General features: G+C 38.6%; 1 protein-coding gene across 3 annotated transcripts in view; it reads left to right on the top strand.

The window, feature by feature from the left end:
• Slc9a7 (solute carrier family 9 member A7) overlaps positions 1-18,452 on the top strand; it is a 136,869-nt gene that overhangs the window by 80,351 nt on the left and 38,066 nt on the right. For all 3 annotated transcript variants that reach the window (XM_048796497.1, XM_048796496.1, XM_048796498.1), the window contains exons 6-11: positions 10,221-10,326; positions 11,299-11,440; positions 13,329-13,434; positions 15,284-15,372; positions 15,464-15,577; positions 17,953-18,064. In XM_048796497.1, the coding sequence (XP_048652454.1) occupies positions 10,221-10,326; positions 11,299-11,440; positions 13,329-13,434; positions 15,284-15,372; positions 15,464-15,577; positions 17,953-18,064 (669 nt within the window). The remainder of the gene's footprint in view (positions 1-10,220; positions 10,327-11,298; positions 11,441-13,328; positions 13,435-15,283; positions 15,373-15,463; positions 15,578-17,952; positions 18,065-18,452) is intronic.

Below are 18,452 nucleotides of genomic sequence, written 5' to 3'. Positions count from 1 at the left end.
GTTTATCCATATGGTAAGATATAACAGATTTCCTTCCTTTTTAAGGCTGAAAATTTTTCTGTTGTATGGACAGACCATATTTTGCTTATCCATTCATCCTTCAGTGTACACTTGGATTATTTCCACCTGTTTTGAGAATGACAAATTTGGACATAGTTTTTATACTTAACTGTCTTCTACCTTCTTTTAGGTAGAAGGTTTAAGCAATACCTTTTCTTAGTGGAAACATACATTGGTATCTGTAGTGAATGTGATTTTTAAAATTTTTTAAATTCGTTCTTTTTAGTTTTACATGACAGTAGGATGTATTTTGACATACATACATGGAGTGTAACTTCCCATTTTTTGTGGTTGTACATGATTGTGGTATTACACTGGTGGTGTATTCATATATGAAAATAGGAAAGTTATATCCATTTCACTCTTCTGTTTTTCCTATTCCCCTACCCTCAATCTTTTTTTAAAATATAAAACAAATCCTTTAATTTTTCAAGTGTTTAAAAAAAAATTACACTTAAGCCAGACTTGAAGATAAGCACAAATGTACCAGCTTACAATTAAAAAATAAATAAATAAAACCATAACGACTTGAGCACCTGCTCTGTGCATAGCACTATTCTAGGTGCAATAAAAGGAAATCTTTTTTTTTTTTTTTTTTTTTTTTTTAGTTTTTTTTTGAGAGAGAGAGAGAGGGAGAGAGAATTTTAATATTTATTTTTTAGTTTTCGGTGGACACAACATCTTTGTTTGTATGTGGTGCTGAGGATCGAACCCGGGCCGCATGCACGCCAGGCAAGCGCGCTACCGCACGCACGCCAGGCAAGCGCGCTACCGCTTGAGCCACATCCCCAGCCCTTAAAAGGAAATCTTAACCTTCGAAACATGATTCACTTTCTGGAACTGCATTATCTTCTTTCCCAGAGAGTAAAAATAAATAAAAATTGCCATTGCTTCCTACTAATCTGCCCCAAACCCATTGTGAACCTCCACTCCTCCCCACTGCCCCGTTATTGTGATTTAAATTATCAACTCCTTTTGTGCAATGCTTCTGCATGGCCCCACACTGTGATGTGATTTCCTATTCATAAATTTCTTATCTTGTATTTTTTAGTTGAACCAGTTCTTAAAACAGGAATTATTATATATCCCTCCTCCCCTGCAGCCCAAAAACAATTTTTAAAAAATCTCTCTTCCAAATTGGAACCTATAATTAAATTTATTTGCATCAAGTAATTAAAGCTATTCCTTTCTCTAAAGTCAACTATTGAGAGAATAGTCTGCCCTCCATATCTCTGTGTCCGGCATCTGTGGAGTCAGCCAACTGCAGATCAAAAATACTTTTTTGAAATTGCATTTGTACTGAACATGTAGACTTCTGTTTCTTGTCATTATTTTCTAAATAATATAGTATAACAACTATTTTCATAGCATTTACACTGTATTAGGATTAGAAATCTAGAGACGATTTGAGGTATATAGTCGAATGCATATTTTCAGTGCAAATACCACCCCATTTTATACAAGGAACTTGAGTATTCTCAGATTTTGGTATGCATGTAGAGGTCCTAGAACTAATTTCTCTCAGATATTGAGGGCCAACTATACATCTTCAGGAGAGAATTTATGGAGAAAAAGCTGGTCCTGTCCAAATAGTGGAGATGGAAAGGTCTTCTCAAAGTATATGATGATTTCTAACATTCTGGACATTAATAACCTTAAAGATACTAAGATTTCCCATTCAACCAGGTCTCTTGAGGGTCCTCTAGATCAGTGTTATCCAATAGGTCTTTCCGCAAAGATAGAAATGTTCTAAAATCTGCCCAGTCCATTATGGTAGCATTTGCCACATACTGCTATGGGGTACTTGAAATATAGTGTAGTACAACTGAAGAACTGATTAAATATCATTTAATGTTAAATTAAGCACATGTGGCTAGTGACAACCACATTGGACAACACAGCTCTAGACAATTGTGTGGTTCTGAAGAATTTCAATGTTCTAAAAAACATTCACCTCTCTTACCCTCAAAAGTTATCACAAACACCTTAAGTGAATTAGTATAGAAGATTTGGCTGACTGAAATCTTCTGGTTTGTGAGGTACTCTGGTTTGGGAAAAGAAGGTGGGCTATTGAGTCACACGTATTGATGGGGTTGCATTCTAGCCATGCCAGTCATGACCAGGTAGCTGGGGTCCACTTTTTCCTTTCCTATCAGACTCCTCATCTATAAAATAGAAATATTATGTTCTGTTTCCTGGGGCTGTTTTGATGATTAAGAGAAACAACACATGTAAAACACTTGGCATAGCCTTCACTAATTATGTTGGCTACTAAACTGTACATCTGATTCATACAGAGGTTTCTGTTTCTCTTAACCCAAGCATGTTTCCAGAGCACTCCAAAAGGCAGCTTTGTTATTTTAATATTAGACTGTGTGACTATCTCCAAGTGTGTATCTATTGAGAAATACGTTCTTCTGAGAAGAGTTTAATCTGTCTGAAAATGTATTACTAATCATGTTTGTCTATAACTTTACTACTCACTTCTTACCAGTACTACCAACAAGTAAGGGGAGGTTAGTGTGACAAAGATTACTGATATCATTTTTCTGAGCTATTAGTGTTGCTTCATTTAATTGGATATTAAGGTTTATTTTTCCAGATTATCTTCATAATTATTTACTTTCCCTTAATGTGTCTGTACTATGGTACAAAATAATGGAAGGCATTACCATGCTACATCATTTTTATTTTGCCTGTGAAGATTGGCACAGTAAGGGTTTTGTATAAATGAATGAAAGCTCTAGAAAATTGAAAGTTTAAACTTATTAGACATCAGCACATTAACTTTAAGTGCTTTTTAAATGGAAATCTTTCTGAAACGTAGAATGTTTTGTAAATGAAAAGTGTTTTACAACCCTTCTAAAAAGCTGTTGTTTGAAAACTTAGGCCATTAAGGAGATTAAAACTTCATTGCAGAGTTAGAGGGTGATACTGAAACCAGGCCTGTTTTGCCAATCATACAGTATACCAATCACTGAGACAACAGGTTCTGAAAAAGAGAGTTTATTTTTCAGGCAGCCAAGCATGGAGATGAGAGCCCCAAGTCTCAAATCCACCTCTCTGCAGATAGGGTTTGGGGCTATTTATGGGATAAAGAATCAGGGTGATTTAAGGTGCAGGGAAAGGTGACTGGTGGTAAAGTCATAAGTTGTCTGTGTGTGCTTAATCCAGCTTCATGGTCACCCATCAGAAACCTGCACAATCCCAAGTGAAGAGTTGGTAGTTTCAACCAAAATAGCCTTCAAGTCCCTGAAAAGTAACCAGGGCATCTGTTGTCACTGTAACCCATACATCTGAGGTGTTATAGGTAGCAAAGCTAGGGGGAGGCTAATAATATAAAGTTTAGTTGGTGACCTCTAAAATTAGTGGCTCTTAAAGTCAACTAAAGCAAGTAACCAAAGGATTGCACAGAAGCTCAGAGTCAGAGAAACAAAAAGTACAAAGAGTTGGTTAAAATATATGAAAAGAGACCAGCTGTTTGTTGGCTGGTAATTTTCAAAGTTAGGATTCTGTCCTCAGACTTGGAGACTGAGGTCTTATTCTTCTATTCATTCATAATGGCTCTCAGGTCCTTGAGAGATGCTTCTGAGCTATAAAAGACATATATTTATAATAGCCCCAATTTTGGTAATGCCTAGAAGATTATAGCTCATCAAGCAAGAGCTTGGTTTAAAGGGGAACACAAAACTAGATTACCTTCTGGTGATGGGATATGGAGTGATAGTAACTGATATGAAAAGCACAATTTTCCCCAATTATACCTACTTGCCTCAAATCACCAGTCTTTGGTTTTCCCATTGAAGGTGACACTGTGTATATGGGGTGGTACAGGCTGCTTTGTGACCTAAAGCCCCCTCTGTTCTGTGGTCATGTGTCATGGGGACCATGCACCATCTTTGTGGATGGCTGCTCTATATGGATCCACAGCTAAGGAAAGAAAATGCGAGATTCTACCCCATAGTGCATCCATAGGCAGCTTCTCGAGAAAAATGAGTGCTATTCCTTTCTGTGAAACATTATCAAATGATTCCCCTGATTTTATTCCTTTCACTCTTGTAACCTTGGAGTCAATCAGCCTTGCAGTTTTCAAAATCTACAATCTGTATTGTCCAAGACTCTTTGGTTGCATCACCTTGGGTGGTGTCTTTTGCTCATCCTTTGACATTTGATTCCAGTAAGCCACCTGCCTGCTCATTCTTCCCAGACTCCTTCAGTGATCTGCTCCCATAGCTCTTCAAGTTAAATCTATTTTGTACATAATGATACTTGCTGATCTACATTGAGTGTTCACAAATGCTACATGCTCTTTTATGAATAGATAAGGTAATCAAGAAAAGTTGGTTAAATAAACAAATTCAGTACGTAGTGGTTTTCTTTTTAATTTATTTGCTATTCTGTCATTTTTCCTACTACTTTTAAAATGCATGCACCAATGGTTTTCAGTCCACTAATTGTGATTTCTCAGTTCATTACCAGTTAGACATTGACCCTGCTATTTCTGATTTCAAGGGTCCTGCTTGGAGGACAGTCTATTGAATGCTGTATTAGTCAACTTTGCATTGCTACATTGAAATACCTGAGGACATTAGTGTAATAAACAGAAATGGTGTATTTAGCTCAGGTTTTGGAAGTTCAAGTCCAGGATCAGTGATCCCATTGGGTTGGGTCTCTGGTGAGGGTGCCAGATGGCAATGGTGAGAGTGCATGTCCAAGGGAGCAATCATCTCTCAAGCCAGAGACACTGAGAGACCAGGGTCCCACAATCTCCTGAGGAGCATGTCCCCAATGACTCCCACTAGGTCCCACCACTTAAAGTTCCACAGCACTCCCTAATACTACCATCCTGGGAACCAAGCCTTTATATGTGGCACTTTGAGAGACACTCAAATTATACCCTAAATCATAGCAAATCCCTTCATTTAGAAGATACATATCCAGTCAGTCATCCCTATTCCATCCTCTTTTGGTTGTCATCACCCACATTTTGCATTGTGGTCAGGTGCAGACTTGTTCAGGAGGGGCACTGCAGAGTTCCTGACCTGTTTTACAAGGTGATGGGAGAATGAGGAGTTAAAGTTCAGACCATTTCTATATAAATATCCACATTATTATTATGCATGCTATCCTTTATTGTCAAGGATCAATGAGTGAACGATACATTATTTATACTACTAGTAACTGTAGTATTTTAGGCAAACCACGTTTAAAAGTTGGAAGGGCTTTGGGAATTATGTAGCCCAGTCCTTTATCAAATCTTTTGACTTTGCTATGCGCTGAATTTTTCTAGCTAGTTGGTGGTTATGTTGGATGTTTTCTTTTTGCCCCTGTAGATTTATGCTCCCCACCCCCCCATTCTCCTTCACCTCCCTCTTGGCCCTAGGAAGTTGATGACTTGTATGGAATATATCAAAGGTTCCTTTGCCTTCTGGTTTCCCATTGAATTTGTCCACAAAGGAGTGCCACTGGGAGGAAGATGGAGATACAGTAACCCACTAAGCTAGCTGTGTCACTTGATTAGAGATCATAGCTTCTGTCAGATGATCATCTCCCTACAATTCCAGGTTCTAGTAATAGTCCTTTTCCTGGAGCCTTCAGACCTAGGACTGGTACAAAAACTTCCTGTTTCTAGTCTCAAGTACTGTTTTCTCCCTTGTGGTTTTCCTGTACTCTGCCCAGGCTTTTTATAAATAACCTCTTTTAAAAACTCTTCTCAAATTGCTCTCTTTGAGGGGTGCCATCTATTTTCTGCCAGGAGCCACCCTGCCCAGTAGAGTCCTAGGAGCCAGGTCTCCTGGACTGCCAAGCCTAGGCTCTTTTCATTGAGACTAGTCCCCTTCAGTCTTGAGTCCCCAAGTGACTGATAGAGATAGAAGCCTCCTGTGCTAGTCCACAGTGGACATGTGATATAAATGCAGAACAAAACATCTTTTTATGTTTAACCACTGAGACTTGAGGAATTTTGATATTAGATCTTAGAGCAGCCCATCATTCAGGGCCTGTTTTTTTTTTTTTTTTTCATCTTTAAATCAGGGGAAATTGTAATACTATCCTACTTATAGGGTTTTATAGACTAAATGAGATTATAAAATGGTTAGCATGGTGGCTGCTTCATGGTAAATTCTCAATAGTAGTTGTTATTATCATTGTTCATGTTTCTTCAACAATTGGGTTATAAACAATTATTGTGTCATATAATGGTAAACTACTAGAGTAAAGGTTCCATATCAGGAGCCACAAATATTGTTCTTGCAGTAAATAATTCAGAAAACAACTTTTAAAAAGGACTCATCTCTATAGATTTTTTTTCCTGTTGTATAGTCTGCTAAATTGCATTTCAGGGTAAAGTAAAAAGGTTGGCTTTGTGTCTTGTGTTAACACTTATGTTATGAAAGTGATGTGACATTTAATTAAGAACTATAGTTGGGCTGGGAATGTGGCTCAAGCAGTAGCGCGCTCGCCTGGCATGCGCCGGGTACTGGGTTGGATCCTCAGCACCACATACAAATAAAATAAAGATGTTGTGTCCACCAAAAACTAAAAAATAAATATTAAAAAAATTCTCTCTCTCTCTTTAAAAAAAAGAACTATAGTTGTTGGGTAGATGCTTTATTGATGTCTAGTTATGTCATGATATAGGACATTTTTAAAATCTAAATTATTTTTATGCTTATAAATGAATTAAACTTTTTGAAAATGAAGGCATATTGGGGATAGTGTGATTTTGAAATTTCCCTTAATTCCTAACAAAAATACAGAAAGTAGAACAGTAAAACAAAGACAGAGATGAAACTAGCTGCCAGAGTATCCCACCAGGAACAGCAAGACTTGGGCACAGGAATAGCAGCTGCGCAGCGGGGAAAGGAGTTGTTGATCCTTTTGAATGTCAGGGAATACAGAAATTTACCACCAATATTTACATTATAAAGGAGAAATCCCCACTGGGATTAAAGAACTATGTGGGCTGAATGAAATCAGTTAAAACTTGGAGGGGCTTTACAGACTCAAATTTATGGAAGAGTGCAGGGAGACTGGAGGAGGTTAGAGGCCATGTGAGTGATCTTGGGTTCTCAGAAATACCAAGCAGAGATCTCTCTGGAAGTAGAGTCACCTCCTAAACAGGAACTGCTAGGACTATGAACCCTGATTGACAGGGTGTTAAAGGAGAAAGGCAGCATAGATACTAATGGAGGAGGGGACCAGAAGCAGTGGATTTCAGAAAGTATTGGGGAAGTGGCCATATTTTTAATAGTTCCATGTAAAACCAGAAGAGGGAGTCCTAGAGCCATGATACTAGGAAAGTCCTATGGGCCTACTTTCTGTTCTTTATCCACTTCACTTAAATATGAACAATAGAAATGGATTGAGGTTGGACTTCATGCAAACATTGTATGAAGAAAAACAAGGATAGCCCCCATGAATAAGAAAGCAACAGATAAGGAAGTCATGGCAGAAAAATTGGACCCCTTCAAAGGATGAAACTTGATTCATATTCCTAAAGAAGCTAATGCAAATTGAGAAAATGAAGTTATTAAAGATCTGCATGCATCAGGATTGGAAAATTTGGAAACTAGAGAACTAAATAATATGCCTTTATGAGAAGACAGTTGACAGAAGGGAATGCAGGGGGAAAATAGCAGAATGAATGAGACCCAGGGGGAAAAAGTCCATTTTCTTTAAAATTGGCAAAAGTAAATGACAGTGTCAGGAAATGTGCCTTTGGGTGATTAAACTATAAGGAAAGGCATGCAGATGGCTACTATAAAATTCAGATATCGGTTCCTTTTATGTGAAAGAAAGGGTTTGATATTGGAATGGGACACATGGGGAATATGCAAATTTCATTTCTTGAACTGATGGTGGGAATAAGACTAACAGGCTTATAGTAACTCACTAAGCATCTGGTTTGGTTTTCTAATTGTATCAGTTACTAATGCTTTTTACTAAAATTATAACAGAAAAATCTGGCTAATACCAGTTTTAAAAATAGACATTCATCTTAGGTACTGGTCACAGGTTAGTGTCATGGCTCCTGTTACAATAAGGCATCTGGGTACTCGGTTTGCTGCACTGCCTCTGGGTTTCACTCACATCAGTTGCTCCATGGAGGTAAACTGGGTGCATGCATCTGGCTTTATTCCATATAGGAAGAAGTGAGACTCTCTTCAAGGAGAGCTGGGAATGTGAGTTCTGAGCTTCTACAGACTTTAAGGTAGATTGCAATGAAGAAGCAGGTGGTCAGGTATGAGTGTTGAGAGAACACTGCTGCATGTATACATTAGAGCCCTGATTCTTACCCATCAATCATATTGCCCCCAGGGGAATATTTGGCAAGAGCTAGAAACATTTTGGATGTTATAATTGAGAAGAGCTGGGACTAGGGTTGTGGCTCAGAGGAAGAGTGCTCGCCTAGCCTGCATGAGGCCCTGGGTTTGATCCTCAGCACCACATAAAAATAAAATAAAGGTATTGTGTCCACCTACAACTAAAAATTAAATAAATAACAATTGAGAAGAGCAGTGCTGCTTACTGGCATCTGGTAAGTAGGGGCCAAGGATGCTGCTAAACATTCTGTGATGTACAAGCCAACCTCCCACAACAAAGAAATTATGTTTCTTTGTCAATAGAGCTGAGGTTAAAGAACCCTGTTCTGGAGCTGTGATTATCAAAGTATAGTCTGGGAGCCCTTGGGAATTCCTCAAAACCTTTTCAGTGGTCCATCAGATCAAAATTGATTTAATAACATAAATATATTATTTTTATTTTTTACGCTCCTCTCTCACAAGTGTACGGTGGAATTTTCAAGAGGTTGCATAACGTGATATTGACTGTCTGTTGCTTAGGTACAGAAACAGGTGTGAGAAGCTTCTCCTTCCCACTAATCCACAAGAGGTTTGCAAGAATGTGGAAGCATGGCTCCCTTTTCACTTTTTTGATTTATAAAATGTAATTATTTTTAATAAAACATGTCATGTGGGGCTGGGGTTATGGCTCAGAGGTAGAGTGCTTGCCTAGCATGTCTAAGACCCTGGGTTCAATCCTCAGCACCACATAAAAATAAATAAAATAAAGGTATTGTGTCCATCTACAACTAAAAAATATTTTTTAAAATGTCATGTTAACACAATAGATTATTATTATTAACATCAAATGAATAAATGTTCAGTTTTTCATGTTTATTCAATATAATAAATATTGGTAGCTATAGCCCATAAAACTAAGGCTTTTTGTGGGCCACACAAATTTTAAGGTTGTAAAGGAATTCTGAGGTCAGAAGTTTGAGAACCACTGATCTAGAGACCAGCTGAGTTTTAAATGACTAAAAAATGTGAAAACTATAAGAAGCATAATAATGGCTGGTCACGGTAGCACAAGCCTTTAATCCAACCTAAACGTGTGGCTGAGGCAAGAGGATCACAAGTTCAAGACCAGCCTCAGCAAGTTAGTGAGACACTGTCTCAAAAAATAAGAAGGGCTGAGAATGTAGGTCAGTGGTAGAGCATCCCTGGGTTCAATCTCTAGTACCACATAAAAGTAAAATTTAATTTAAAAATAAAAAGAAGTTGGGCCGAGGCTGTAGCTCTGTAGTAAAGCACTTGCCTTGCATGTGTGAGACACTTGGTTTGATCCTCATGCACCACATAAAAATAAATATACTTTGTGTTCAAAAAATAATAATAAAAAAATAAAAGAAGTGTAATTATGTATAGTGAAGACTCATTAATAATGAAGACTTTCATTATTTCACAAATATTTATTATAGTCTTCAGTGTACCCTGACATTATCTGGGTTCTGGGAGCACAGTGCTCAGCCAAACAGGGTTTCTGCCTTCAGGAAGATTCTGACTCACCAGAAAAGCCAAAGTATATTAGGGGTGATCATAATTTTTTTTAAAGTTCTACACCAGGCAATTTCAGAGTGTGATGGAATTACAGTGGAAAGCATGCTGTTCTGGGACAGAGTCCTTAGACACAAAGATCACATCAAACTTCATTTAGATTAGGAAGATCGCCAGTTTCCTTTCTGCTATAGACCAACACTCCATCTTTGACTCCCTTGCTGGTTCCGCCTACGATAGGAATTGCCTGTATAAAACTCTAATCAGTGCTGTAAGGGCAGAAACCAAAACTAATTTCTGTGCTTTGGGCCCACTTTTCAGTGACTGTGCTGGCGATATTTAATGAATTGCATGCAGATGTGGATCTTTATGCACTTCTGTTTGGAGAGAGCGTCCTAAATGATGCTGTTGCCATTGTACTGTCCTCGTAAGTAACAATGTTTCTACTAGGAAAAGGAGACTTTCCTGCATGTTTTGGGGGCAAATTCAGAAGACTATATCAAAAGTGTTAAATATTGAACTGGGTGTTTTTCTAAATGAGATTTACCAGCTTTGTTTTTAAAGTTTTATTGTTTTGTCCATTCAGCAGCAATCAGAATTCTGAGCTTAACATGGTGGCTGCAGATTAAATTAAATGAATTTGCCCTGGGCAGTGCTTGGTAGAATGTGGTATTTGTTGGTACTTTCAGTTACAATAGTCCCCTCTTATTCTTGGGGGATGTATTCCAAGACCCCCAATCGATGCCTGAAGCCACAGATACTACTTAACCCTAAGTATACTTTGTTTATACTCTGTCTCTATGATACTTGTACATACATATCTATGATACAGTTTAATTTGTAAATTAAAGTAAGAGATTAGCAATAATAGCTAATAAAATAGAATAATTATAACAATATGGTATAATAAAAGTTATGCAAATGTGAGCATATGTATACATGCTCACTTGTCTTGCTCTCTGAGACAAAATATCTTATTGTACTTTTGCCTTTTCACTTATGGGAAGCACTTTGTGACTTCTCTTTGGCATAGTTGAGGTCCCAGCATCCCTGCTCTTGGGTTGCTTGAACATAAGCAGTATGATCTGATAATCTTGAATGGCTGCTTAGTGACTAATGGGTGAATAACATACAACATGGATACATTGGACAGAGGAATTATTTATGTCCTGGGTAGGATAAAGTTGGACAGTGTGAGATTTCATGTTACTCAGAGCAGCACATAATTTAAAACTTATGAATTGTCTATTTCTAGAATTTTCCATTTGTATTTTCAGACTGTGGTTGACCTCAGGTTAACTGAAACTACAGGAGTGAAATAGTAAATGAGGTGTGACTGTTGTATCATCATGTAAAACCAGTACAATCTTTTTAAACTTTCTTTTTTTTTAAAACCCAGGTCTATTGTTGCCTACCAGCCAGCAGGGCTGAACACTCATGCCTTTGATGCTGCTGCCTTTTTTAAGTCAGTTGGCATTTTTCTAGGTATATTTAGTGGCTCTTTTACCATGGGAGCTGTGACTGGTGTTGTGACTGCTTTAATATCCTTTTTATAGTTTGTACCCCTGCCTGGGTATGCGTATATGACATTACACTTTCAGAGTTCTCAGATCTTCCTTTCAGATCAGATTTTTAAATTGATTGTTCCAATGGGGTATAGTGATTCCTGAAATGTGTCCCTCAGGTGAGGTACCATGGTTGGGCCCCTAGCTAAGAGTCTAAGAAAAATATTGGGAGGGAGGCTCTAATACTCTGCTTTGTCCTCACTTTTGCTTACCCCTCTTTGCTTGTGAACCAATTCGAGTGTCAATTGTAGGGGGGTGAAAAAAAGCTGAGAAGTATGTAGGAGACTAGGGATCAGGGACCACCAGCTTGGAAGGACTTTAGCCCCAGGTTGCTGCTACTGTCTGCTGATCAAGGCCATGTGGGTGTTAACATGACCAAAACTAGCTGGGGGCCATCCGTGGGAATTACTCTACAGTGGTCTTCCATGAGCAAATGATGGCACAATCTTTAATTTAAAATAAACAAGCAAATAAAAAAACACAAACAACCAAAAATGCAAAATGTAGAAAGAGCTCCACAAATGTGTTCTTTCCTCATATCCTCTTTGATGAGCATTATAAATGTAGTGTGAACCACATCAATTCAATATGCAATCAGTGTAGATAATACAAGAATTATGATAAAATTATTAATGAGATTTTGTGCATTTGTTTTCTACATCTTTGAAATATGATGAGTATTTTGCTCTTTGCACATCTCAGTTCTGACTAGCTGCATTTTAAGTGTTTAGTAGCCACATGTGGGTAATGGATATTGTGTTCAATAGTGCAGGTTTAGGTGGCTTTGTTCACTGAGGCCTTTTTGGTACCCTGGAACTTATTGCTCAGTGAACTCATTCATGAGATGGTTATATGACAGCCCCATGTTAAATGGTAGTGTCAGAAGATGAATCTGTGCTGTTGCCAAAAGGAGACACCAGCACCTGGTAGCTGATTTTGAGACTTGCACATTTCTTTCTTACTGTCCCATGTCTTCATTAGGCATAATCTGTGTACTCAGACTATAATGACCCACAGGGTTTGTGTTCTTAGGCCTGCCTGCCTGAGGCCCTCCCAACTCTGCCAGAACTAACCTACCAGGCAAGTCTGAGGCCAGAAATATATTCATATTAATTACAATAAGTAATTTACATATTGTACAAGTCACCCACTTCAATAGCTTTTCTAACCATAAAGTAGATGTTCAGCTGTAGTTATTAATTTAAAAAAAATCCTAGCCAGGCACCATGATGCATGAGTGTAATCCCAGCAGCTCAGGATGCTGAGGCAGGAGGATTGTTAGTTCAAGGTCAGCCTCAGCAACTTAGTGAGGCACTAAGTAACTCAGTAACACCCTGTCTCTAAATAAAATATTTTTAAAAAAGGGCTGAAGATGTGGCTCAGTGGTTAAGTGCCCCTGGGTTCAATCCCTGGTTTAAAAAAAATCATGGTAAAATATATAACAAAATTTGCCATTTAACGTTTTAAGCACACAATTCAGAGGCATTAAGTATATTTGCAATTTCATGTAACCATCCCCACTATCTAGTCCTAGATCTTTTTCCTCATCTCAAACAGAAACTCTGCCCATTCAGTGTTAACTCCCCATTTCCCATTGCCCTAGCCACTGGCAACCTCTTTTCTGTGGGAAAGCATAATTTTATTACCTAAAAAATATGCCTGGGCTAGGGGTGTAGTTCAGTGTTAGAGCACTTGCCTAGCTTCAGCAGCAGTAGCAGCAGCAGCAGCAGCAGCAGCTACTGCTGCTGCTGCCGGACCCCAAAAGAGGAGAGGAAGGGAATGGCTAGACCTTAGGGAGGAGTCCTGGGCTGATCAGAGGGTGGATCTTGGTGCCTGGAGCTGCAGTCCTTGACAGGGTGCTGACGTGACCAAGTTTACCAAGCTGCACTGCTTCCCCCTGCTGGAGACGGCGCTCTTTTTCCTGATGTCTTGGAGTACATTTCTCTTGGCAGAAGCCTGTGGATTTACAGGTAGGTTCTGTCTTCCCTCAAGCCACCCACCCTTCCCCTAACTGTAGTGAGGGCTGTGGGACTTTGAGTGGCTAGAAGAATTCTTAGCAGCTAGATTTTGTTGATTAACTGCTCGATGAGTATCCATATGGAGGATTGCTGACCAAGGCTAGGGTTTGGTCTTAAACATCAAGTTTCTAAAAACTACATATTTTTAAGGGTAAAGTTTATTATTCCAAACTCAGCTAAGTTTTTTTTACACATTCTAACCATAAAGTAGGTGTTCAGCTGCAATGGCTACTGAATATATTCAAATCTTATTTATATCATTCCTCAGATTACTATATCATTTTATAAACAGCAATAATCAGCAAATATGTATCCCTTTAAAGGTAATTTTGCATCTACTCAGATGAGGATGAACACATGTTTTCACTGTTTTGTCTCTGAGCTATTTAATCATTGTTTTTTCAATACTAGGTATTTATGGTGTCAGTGAAATATACAGGTTGAGTATCTCATTATTTGGATTCTTTTAAAATTTCAGAATATTTCTATACACATAATGAGTTAGCTTGAGGAAGAGACCCAAGCATAAATTCAGAATTCATTTATGTTTTATATATACCTTATACACAGAGCCAGAACATAATATTTTATAATATTTTTAATAATTTTGGACATAACACAAAGGTTGTACAAGTCACCCACTTTATAGCTAAAAGAGCTAGGAGGCTCTTTTTTTCTTGGAGGTGCTGAATGAACTGTGATATGCACTTGTTTTTTTGTTGTTTTTTTTTTTACCGGGGATTGAACCCAGGGGCACTGGACCACTGAGCCACATCCCCAGCCCTATTTTATATTTTATTTAGAGGCAGGGTCTCATGACTTTGAACTGACTTTGAACTCACGATCCTCCTGCCTCAGCTTCCTGAGCCACTGGGATTACAGGTGTGAGCCACCACACGTGGCTGCACTTGTGTTTTGACTACATCCCATCAAATGAGATCAGGTGTGGAATTTCCCACTTGTGGCATCATGTCAGTGCTCAAAAATTTTTGGATTGTAGAGCAGTTTAGATTTTAGAATAGGAATAGGGTTATTCAACATATGTAATATTAGTGTGGTTGATAATGTGAGTTTTTTGTCATATTCTCTCATTTTAAAGAAATCACTGAATTTTTCCGCTAGGAAACTCAAGTATAGTTACTCTATATGATCCAGATAGTTACAGAGAACTTTCATCATCTTTTCAAAATACTACAATGTCTTTATATGCATCATTACTAAATGGCTTACTTCCTTAAAACTTGACTGTTCTCTGGGAAGTATAGTCCCATGTATGTCAGTTGTGTTGCACGACAAAATGGTTACCATTAACTGGAAATCTAGATCATCAAGCCTTGGACAAATGGAATAGTATTCTCAGTCTATTTTGACTGAGGCCCCAGACTATTAAAAAACATGAAGCATTGGTTTGAAATGAAATACACTCATTCTAAAAACAGACATGAATATGACAAAAGTGTATGAATGGCCCTTGCAGTCTCTTTGGGGAAATGAATGCTATGGTATATGCCAACTACAGATGGCAAATTTAGAGAGAGAAAATGTGCATAACACTGGAGAAATGGAGTGAGTCTGGGGACCTGGCCTTGAAGGAAGAGAGGGCAGGGTTCGGAGAAGGAAAGTTTGGTATTACTGGTGAGGAGCAAAGGGAGCTTTCAATAATAGGAAATCTCAAAAATATTTTTGGAAGTTGAAATATGCTAGGTTTGCCTATTACCTTCACTTTTTATTTCAGCCGGGGCTTTTTCCTGCCTCTTTTTTCTCCATTGACTAAAAAAAAACCCCAAATCTCTCCTTACAGGTGTTGTAGCTGTTCTTTTCTGTGGGATCACACAAGCTCATTATACCTACAACAATCTCTCAGTGGAATCAAGAAGTCGAACCAAGCAGGTAAGACAGGGCCTTGGTACTGAGAATTGCCTGGTAATACAAGGAAGGGGGAGCGCAGGGTTTACAATCTCCTTTTCCCTTCTCTATGCAGCTGTTTGAGGTGTTACACTTCCTGGCAGAGAACTTCATCTTCTCCTACATGGGCCTGGCGCTGTTTACCTTCCAGAAGCACGTTTTCAGCCCCATTTTCATCATTGGCGCTTTTGTATCCTTTTCTCATTCTACCATTTTCTACATGGAGAGGTGACCACAGCTGGGGAAGCTCTACTAGTACTCTTAATTGTTATTGTTGTTATTTTATCTGTTTCAGATGCAGGAATAGGCCAGTTCCACTGATACTTTTTTTTTTAATTTTTAATATTTATTTTTTAGTTCTTGGCGGACACAACATCTTTGTTTGTATGTGGTGCTGAGGATCAAACCCGGGCCGAACGCATGCCAGGCGAGCGCGCTACCGGTTGAGCCACATCCCCAGCCCTCCACTGATACTTTTTACTGTGAGAAAAAGAAGGCCTAAGTGGTGCTTCATAAAGCTAAATGTCTTTTATTTTAAATACTAGCATTTATGTTCAGGTCATCCTTCCTGCATTTTCTGTAAAAAGGATGGCCTCACTGTTAAGCTGGGGCTTGAGAGGTGATTTTTGTTTTGAGTTCCCTTTTGGGTAAGTCTAAAAGTCAGCAGCCATATCAGTCTCCACAATTATTTTTGATATTCATTGTCATGTGAATTCTAAAACAGGGCCTTCTCTGATTTGGGTGACTGGAAAGGTGCAATCTTCTTGCTCTCAACTACCCACCTATCGTGGGCAGCCTTTCTTCACACTGCCCTGGGGTGTTTACAGGCAGACTACACTCTCACCCCAGCTACCCTGCTGCTATGGATCACAATGTGAAAGTCTCCTTTGCTTTTCCCAAAAAAGAAAGGAAGGAAGGAAGTGATGGAAGGAAGAGAAGATACTTGATTCCTTGACTTGGCCCCATTGTGAATATAGTTTTGGAAAGGGAGACATGGTTTTGGGAAAGGAAACACAGGTTTGGGGATGGCTTTTCTTGAGCAAGGAGGAATTCCAGCGCCTAGCAATTAATATAGTAGCTGAAGGTTTCACTCACTAGGTTTCAAATACTATTGTTTTCATTGGGGTGAACTTTTCTGGGGCTTGATTTTAAGATCCTGAGCAGAAGTCTCCTGTTGTTGGACATTTACTTTCACCTTTTTTGAGGCCTCAGAGTAATCTTTAGCTCTTGGAATTTTGGCAGCAAGGAATAATTTTCTCTTCTGGGCTTTTCATTTCTTGCAAAGGAATGATTGACACTCCCCAAGCTGCTAGATAGCAGTAATGTTGAAATCCTTCTAGTTACAGTGTCCTATGCTCATACTGGTGTCTCATTTCTTAGATTTACACATTCACCAGACAAATAGCTCAAAATCTGAATGATCAGTGTTTTTCTTTTTCATTAAGAAGGAGAGGACATGTTGTTTTGATTTGTATTCCTTGCATGCTATCCTGTGAGAGCACAGCCCATGTTTACAGATCAGGGCCTGTGGCAGGGTGAACAGAGTCCTCTGGAAATCCTAAAGGCTGCTGACCACTTAAGATCTTCTGCTTCATCTCTGGGGTAGAATGTCTTTTATGAACACTACCTGTTTCCTTTTGTTTAAAAAAAGGAAAGAAAGAAAGGAAAAGAAAAAAGAAAAACAGTGCCTTACCCTGGAGGAAACAGAAGATAGTTCCGCCCTGGCTTCTGTCTGAAACAGCTGCAGCTCCTGCAGCTGGCGCTTTGCCTAAACGGAAGCTCCCCATTCCTCTGGCTCCCACAGGGGGTTTCCTTCTCTGACCAGGGGAGTGAGAAGCTCTCTCTGTTGAGTGCTGTCTAAACTTGGCAAGTGACAGATGACTGGTTTCCCTGAATTCTTTGCTTTGCACAGTAGACTTCCTTTTCCACACTCTTCCTTTTCTGTGTTTTATATCTCAAAAAGACATTTCAGCCATTTAGGTAAAGGAATCTCCCTGGGTTGATTCTTATGAGTTATCTGATCATCTCTTTGTTGTATAAATACTTTTAATGTTCCACATCTCTTATTTATAGGTTCTTCCTGGGCATTGAAGTCCCTGGTGTTTACTTGCAAGTGAAGTTTGCAAGCTCTTACCCAGAAAACTTCCTCTTTATAGTTGTTCCAGGATTAGTAATCTTTCTTTCTTGTGATTTTTCTTGCAGTAGAGCCCAATGCACAATTTGCTTTTATTAACTCCTCATTTCTGCCATGGTACTTGAACTTATTTTAGACTCATGTTTAGACAGATTGAAGAATTAATCAATACCATTTGAATTAAGTCAGAAAGTTATAACAGTGTGTTTAACAAGCTAGAAATTATCTCTATGAATGGGAACCTGGGGAACATTGGCCAAATGATACCCATTGTATTGATGAGTGATTTTTCTAGGGGGGAACTACACAGCCTGGCTTCTTTGGGTAGTTTCCTGGATCATAACATTCCTAAAATTCTCTGATCAACCAATTTGTGTGAAAGTGTCTTTCTGGAAACCTGTTGGTCCCTTAACCTTCATCCTGTTGGTCAGGTTGCTATCTTCCTGGGCAGAGCTGCACATATCTACCCACTCTCCTTCTTCCTGAACTTGGGCAGAAGGCATAAGATTGGCTGGAATTTTCAACACATGATGATGTTTGCAGGTAAAAAAAAACCAAGTATATATGTAATGAAAATTAGTTTTATTTAGCAAGCAATGATAGTATGATTAAAATATAATCAGTGAGGTTCATAAAAAGACATTCAAATTTCTGGTTCTTTTGTATTACCTATAATGCAGAGCAGGACAGATATATATGTTCAACTGAGTTAATAATGATTTGAAAACCTTACTACCAAATGTGAACATTCTCCCTATCGGTATTTGCATATTTACCACCCAAGGGACCTAGAAATATATAAGTATTCAAAGTGCTCGATTGTTTTCTAGCAGTTGTTTATAACACACAAGCTTCTTAGAAGGACTCCAGACCTAAAATTAGAAGGAAAATAACTAGTGATGAAACAAAGCATGGGTCACATCACTCAGCA

This window comes from Marmota marmota, unplaced genomic scaffold, assembly GCF_001458135.2.
Source record: "Marmota marmota marmota unplaced genomic scaffold, marMar, whole genome shotgun sequence".
Taxonomy (NCBI): domain Eukaryota; kingdom Metazoa; phylum Chordata; class Mammalia; order Rodentia; family Sciuridae; genus Marmota; species Marmota marmota.
This window is presented reverse-complemented; position numbering and strand designations above follow the sequence as displayed.